Source organism: Anabas testudineus, chromosome 24 (genome assembly GCF_900324465.2).
Source record: "Anabas testudineus chromosome 24, fAnaTes1.2, whole genome shotgun sequence".
Taxonomy (NCBI): domain Eukaryota; kingdom Metazoa; phylum Chordata; class Actinopteri; order Anabantiformes; family Anabantidae; genus Anabas; species Anabas testudineus.
Genome location: NC_046632.1, coordinates 16449471 through 16456279, shown reverse-complemented (window position 1 = coordinate 16456279; position 6809 = coordinate 16449471). Strand labels below are relative to the sequence as shown.

General features: G+C 37.9%; 1 protein-coding gene across 2 annotated transcripts in view; it reads left to right on the top strand.

Moving 5' to 3' along the window:
* The first annotated feature begins 2406 nt into the window (after positions 1–2406).
* Positions 2407–6809, top strand: part of msra (methionine sulfoxide reductase A) — a 29772-nt gene continuing 25369 nt past the window's right edge. Inside the window, exon 1 of one of the 2 annotated variants that reach the window (XM_026341402.1) lies at positions 2407–2659. In XM_026341402.1, the coding sequence (XP_026197187.1) occupies positions 2524–2659 (136 nt within the window). In that variant the 5' untranslated portion in view covers positions 2407–2523. Of the gene's footprint in view, positions 2660–5549; positions 5572–6809 lie in introns of those variants that run through there. The other variant, XM_026341403.1, reaches the window with a different exon arrangement.

Here is a 6809-nt window from a genome sequence, read left to right as displayed (position 1 = left end):
CCATTTAAACAGAGATTCAGGTGATGAAGTCTCTTCATCTGTGTTTCCATCAAGTTCTTCTACCAAACAGTAGAAAACTGCTCTTTATGGAGCTAAATGCACAAAGCACATGGATGAGGGTGGAGGGCTCCACAGTTTGGTCATTATAGACTAGAAAAAGGGTCATATGATGTACGTACGCCTGTGTAGGCTACTTACAGGAAAAGTGAAGACATTCAATAATTATTTTTAATTATTTTTTGATGCTACAGTCCCTCTCACTGCAGCTCTGTGGATGTCACGTCATCTCGTCATCAGCAGATCAGACACCTGGTTTCACCTGAGGGCTTTAAATGGAGCAGCTGAGGATGAATCCCTGACTGACGAGACAGTCATGGGCATTAATAAAGTACTTTAAATGAAGTATCTATGTGTAATTACTGCTTCAGCTGCTTTGATATGTCTTCTCCTCTCACCTATACTTGAAAACCAGTTTTCCCAGAAGTGTTTTCCACTAACTGAACCATTTTTTTTACTGTGTGTCTTGTTTGTTTTAGAAATCTTCACATTAACAAAGTCAATATACAACTCGAATCTGTGAGCCATTCAAATCCGTCTTTTTGAATATGTCACCACATTAACCAGAGATTTCCAAGAATTTCTCCCTTTGACTCACAGCTGAGTTTAAAACCAAGCTGAATAACATGTTAATGATGTTTTTATAATATCCAGCTATTTCCCTGGTTTTAGACATTTTGTGTAACATCACTGGGTTTATTTCACGTACTGAGTCGACCTTAAACACATCTGAGGGGACAGACGTCGCTGTGGACCTCCCAGATAATGCTCTTCTTCTGTGGTGGAATGTAAAATTGAGTCCAAAGCTGCTAAATTATTAATGATTCTCACCTCCATACAGGCACAACCAGACGCTGAAAGTAATATTTTCCAACATGAGCAACGCTCCTCCTGGGTTCTTCCATATGGCTCGTCATCTGTCCGCTATCCCTCCCTTCCCCCACCCAGTGTACTGGGAACCAGTAGACTGATGGGGGCTGTTCTGCATTCATTTGGCTTCACCATCACAGCTACAGACCATGAAATAATAAATGGTTTCCTTATGTTGGAGCTTAATTTAATTCCACCAAACACCTACAACCAGCGAATGATGGATTCACATCTTTTATTAAATAAAAAATAACATCTGTAAAAAAAAAAATGCTGTATTACAAGTAAAAGTAGAAGATATTGACAGGTACATGTGCTTAAAATAACATTATGCAAATACTGTGTCTGCTGAAAAATCATCAAGATATATAGTATATTATCAGAAAATGTATTTTAAAGATTTAGATAATAAATAAAGATAGTTATAAATAAAACAACAACAAAAGCTAATAACTAATTCTCAAGAGCTGTTATAAATATATGTTAATTATCATTATCAGTAAATTATATTTTGTTTAACATTCAGTTTGGCAGTTTAATTAATGACAATGCATCGTATATTAAGCTCATCATATATTTTTTATGTACAATCTTAAATAAAGATGTTTCATATGTGCTCAAGTAAAAATATTTAGTTTCCTTCACAATGAAACATTACTGGAGAAGGAAGTAGAAGGACCGTTTGCATAAAACATGTTGACATATCCACAGTGTGACATCACAGCACAGCAATGTTGTTTTTCTCCATTCGTTTCTGTTCATTCTGCTTTTGTTTCTTCACTTCACTTTATCTCTGTGTCCTTTCGGTTTTTGGATTCTCATGCTTCAAGGTACCACATGAGACAATGCGTTTTAAATGATGTGGTATGTGTGGTTGATTATGAGCCTAATTAGACTATAATAATATGAGACCAAAGACATTTGCATAGGTCAGAGAAGAGCCTCAGAGTAATTATAATGAAATTAGTATGATTAGGATTCTAGGTAAAACTATCTTTGGGGCTTCGAGGAAAATACCTTTTTCACATATAAAGCAAATTTAAAATGTGAAGATTAATCTGCTGATTATTTTCTTGATTAATTAATGAAATGGCTTGAATTTATATTTAAAGCAGTAAATGATTAGTCAGGGCCCAAAGTGACCAAAAACACCTTACAATTAATAAAATGACCAAAGAACATAAGTCTAAATTGTCATGATTGGGACAAGTACTTTGAAAACACGTGTGAGAATTTGTATTGTTTAACAGTCTATTTAACCTTTCTATATATTAGTATGTTTCTATTTATGTTATGTTTAATGTCAATGTTGCACTGCAACAATCCTCCATTGAAGATTTCCCCAGTTTAGTGTTATTTTGGTTATTGCTGACAGGTGATGTGTTTCCAAGTGTTAACATAAAATAATAAACACATGAGGACGTCAGCTGATGAGTTCGTCGTGCACGTCTTGTCAGTTTACAGGTGTAAGAGTGAACTAAAGCGAGTTGTACAACACATGACACAAGCTCTTAGGTTAGGTAACACCAGCGCACAGCAGCTGCTAAGCTAACTGAGCTAGTCCTGCAGGAGTCTGTCTGCGCTGCTCTGACTTGGATGGTCTCGACATCCAGACTCCGTCTGGTTTGGCTTCATTTTGTCAACAGTCGTATGGGAGAGATGGCCTCTAAAGCCCAGATGCCCACCCCAGAGACAGCGCTCTCCGGCCGGACTGAGAGCGTCCGAGTGTCCGGTAAGACCGAGCCGGGTAGCTTTAGCATGTTAGCTTCGGCAGCAAAATGCTAAAACTTTATGGCACATTCCAGAGAGATGACGGACCTGCTGTCATCTTTGGTGTTCTAGTTATCTCTGATTATATAATGTTTGCAGTGTTCGCCTTCTTTACATCATAGTAAATCAGTTTAAAACGTAATAAAGTTAGATAATTGTTAATTCTGTCGCTAGCAGCTACTGCTACCATCAACACTTATATGGTATTGGAAACTGCGCATGCGCAGCTATGCATAAGTACTTCAGTACTGCATGCTGTAAATTTGAAGTACTTTACTTGAATACTGTACTTTTATTCTACTTTGTTGTACTCAGCTGCACTCTGCAGAGACATAATCTAACACAAAACATTTTTACCCCACTACATTTATTTATAATTACTAGGACCTTTACAAATTCAGATTTGTGAAATTCAAAAACATGATGCTTTCCTAGAAATTAAATTAAACTGTATGTATAAGTACAGCAAAAACAATTAGAGAAGGAATATATTCTATATTCTTTTTCTGTTTTAGAGCTTCCTTGTAACATATCAAACTGAGCAACGAGTTTATCTTAGCTGCTGATCCAGTACAAACAACTTCAGATTAAAAAGCTGTAAAAACTGAATTTTATAATCACATTAACATTGGGTTAAACATAAAGGTTTTGCTGATTGAGACAATAATAATAATTAGACAGGTAAATCAATTGTTTTCAAACTAGCTAACTCTCAGCATGCACCTTTCAACTGAACATGTTTTCACCATTTTTGCATCTACACAAGCTTGTGTTTCTGCATCAAATTGATGTTCGCCTTCTCAATTGTATGAGTTTCACGTGGCGTTGCTGGATGCAGTGGTGGACTGTGGTACATGGAAATGGTTTTAGGTAAAGTACTCCTGAGCACCTGTGGGCAGTGACCTGACAGGTTCTCATGCTCTGAAGGCTTGAATGTCACATGCATTCCCAAACGTCCCAGATTCTTTCACAATATTATGTAGTGTAGATGGTGAAAGACCTAAATCTGTTGTAGTTGTGCGCTAAAGAAATATATTTTTAAACTGGTTGACACCAAGTAGTGAGCCAATTTTTTGGTAGGTGCTGCTTTTATAGTCAATCATGATACCCTCACCTGTTAACAAGTAACCTGCTAATTTAGGAATCATCCAGAAAAATCACTTCTTTGTGCTTTTTTCTAACATCAACAGCTGCAAAATGAAATATTTGGAACGACAGACACTCTATTCAATATCTGCCGTCCAACATGTTAAAGTAGTTGAGAAGGACAAATGCTCTGCTTTCTGCCACCGCCTGCATTAAACCATTTTCTGTGAACTGTAACAGTCCAACAACAGGATGACCTTCAGGTAATGTGAAGTGCATTATGCAAAAACATCAGTGATTTGATAAAGTAGAATTAATGAGTTGTTTTTACTTGTGTAGCCGCAGCATGGCTCACCCAGAGAAGTGAATAAATATTTGGCGAAGGCCTACAGTCTTTCAAAAAAAAAAAAAAAAAGAATGTCCGTGGTTTAGGTTGCTTAGTTAATTAACATCTTTTCTATTAGTGTCAGAGGCAGGTTTGTCTGGTGATTGGTCCATAAAGCACAATTAAATTAACATGTAATTATAAATAAAGTAAAAAAAGAAAACATTTTCAAACTATGCTGCCAATCCTCATCTCTAATTTACATGATGAACCTGTAAAATGATAAGATATACCACCACAATACATTTTATTTTAAAGTGTATTAAACAGTATTACATTATTAGTCCTAGTATGTAGACAGTAAACAACTGATATTAGTTTAATTCATAAATACCAGTTCAGGCCTGCACCAATCCATACATCTGATGTAGTTAATTGTTGTAAAGGAAAATTGTCAGTGTTACTTGGCTTAAATATAAGTATATACATATTTTTATGTGTGTGAGATAGTTTCCTGTGTGTATAAACAGGCCAACAGCAGCACTAAGTTGGCAGTCCGGGCAGTTGGCACCAACCTGCCCCCTCTTCACTACAAGTGGGGGCACAGAGTCTTGGCACATGATGAATAGATCTGCACTGGCACTGAACAAATGACCCAACACGAATACAGACCCAGACACACATATACTCAGTGCCCTTTCACACAACAAACTGAAAGATGACTGAAACAAGTTGTAAGTGTAAAGACTGTGTGGTGCAGCCGATATTGACTGTTTGGTTCAGAGACGGAGGGATGTTAAAAAGAGGAGGGTATGGAATCAAGTTTGAGTGATTTTAAATCTTTTAGGTTTGGATCGATTTACTAAACACATGTTAAATGTTTTGGCCAAACTAGAAGGGGTTGGACCGAAGAAGGAGGACATGGGATTGGAGGGGTTAGGAGGGCGGGGGTCCACTGCAGTAGGGCTATGGGCTGGCTGGCTGGATGGATGGATGCATGGATGGATGGATGGGTGGGTGGATGGATAGATGGGTGGATGGAAGGGTTCAGACGGCATGGCAGACATGCTGGAGCATCGCCAAAGCTTCTTGGGAATGCTGCCACAATCGAGAGCGATGAAGAAAGAGCGAGTGAGCAGGGAGGGAAGGAAAAAGCCATGCCTGCAGTGGAGAGACTTGGCAGGGCTTCTCCTCCTTTGTCTGTCTGGCTCAGGGCTGCAGCGCCAGAGGAAATCAAGAAATGTCCAGGCATGGTGGTGGTGGTGGTGAATGGGGACAAGCTCTGCCTCGGCTCCGAAAGACAAGAGAGGAAAAAGTACTGCCAACGGACTGAAAACTTCTGAAGAAGCGATGGGAATCGAAAACAAAACAACCAATTTTCTCTTTTTAAATGAGATCTCGCAACGGGGCGAGTGGACCTGATCAGGTTTCGGAGACAAAATGTAACCTGACCACAATTTCTAGTAAGTCGACCTGTAATTTCATTCTTAACAAAGAAGCGTATAGTGTGTTTTTTTGTTTGTTTGTCTTTTGGTTTTTGTTTGCGAGCCGTGCAATGTCACTAAGCGGGACAAGGACAAATGTTTGACTTAGTAGTAGTAGCCAGTGGAAGGCTGTACCTGGACAGCCTAGGCCTGTACCACTCAAGAGGTTTGTGTATAAATGCTTGCTTGGCTTTGGCCAGAACATTTGTATTAGTGTTTAAATATCTTGGTAAATCATCAATTTATGTGAGAAATGTTCGTGTATTTGATGAATTGCAAAGAGAAGTCAGGCATGTTTTCCATTAACTTGATGAACTAGTGTTTCTAGACCCTGATCTAAAGGATACAAGCAGGGACGGGCAAAGACAGGCCAGAAGCCTAAACACAAGTTGAAATGTGGATTGCTGCAGTTTTGACCTCTTGAATATCTTATCACAGTGGTGTAGGTTCAGTAGTTGACAAATGCATGAGTTTGTTTGTAGATACTTTGAAATTTAAATTTTCCTGAAACCTGCTAGCCCCAAAAATTATATTTTAAAGTCTTGTGTTTAAAATGTAAACACTATATCTGTCTGTAGGAGGTGTCCTAAGTTGTTTTCTCATATGAATTCCAGATAGTGTCTGGAGAATCAGGTCTGGACATGGTCCAGAGTATTCACACATCAACAGATTGCCTGTGTCAGACACAGTGTCATTGGAAATCCTTGGTCTGGTTTAGGTGAGGGGTGGTGCCAGGGGGGAGCATGCAGAAGGTGGCACATGACAAAAATACTACAGTGTGGAGATCGCAGTGTTTGTGTGTTTTGTTCGAAGGATAGAAAAGTCAGACTTTGCACTGGGTGGCTTGCAGTATAAATAATGTTTATTAATAAAAATATATATTTGATTGTAAACCATTTATAGAATCATAAACGATAGTTTCAAAGTCTATAAGTCCTAAAAGACTTCAGTCATGTACAATAACTGGATAATGTAAACGCTAATTTGCAAAATTGTAAACGTCATAATCAGTCTTTTTTTTTTCAGTTCCATTACTGTTAAGAAATAAATGAGCCCCAGTTATTTCAATTAAGTGCAATTTTCTTAACTAATCAGTTAGGGTTGCTTAATTATTTATCATAATAATTGTTAATTATTGTTTTGTTTACCTTCCTAAACTCTGTCCTCAGAGAGGATGTTGTTTCTTTACAGAAGCCAGTAATGAAACCATTTAAATA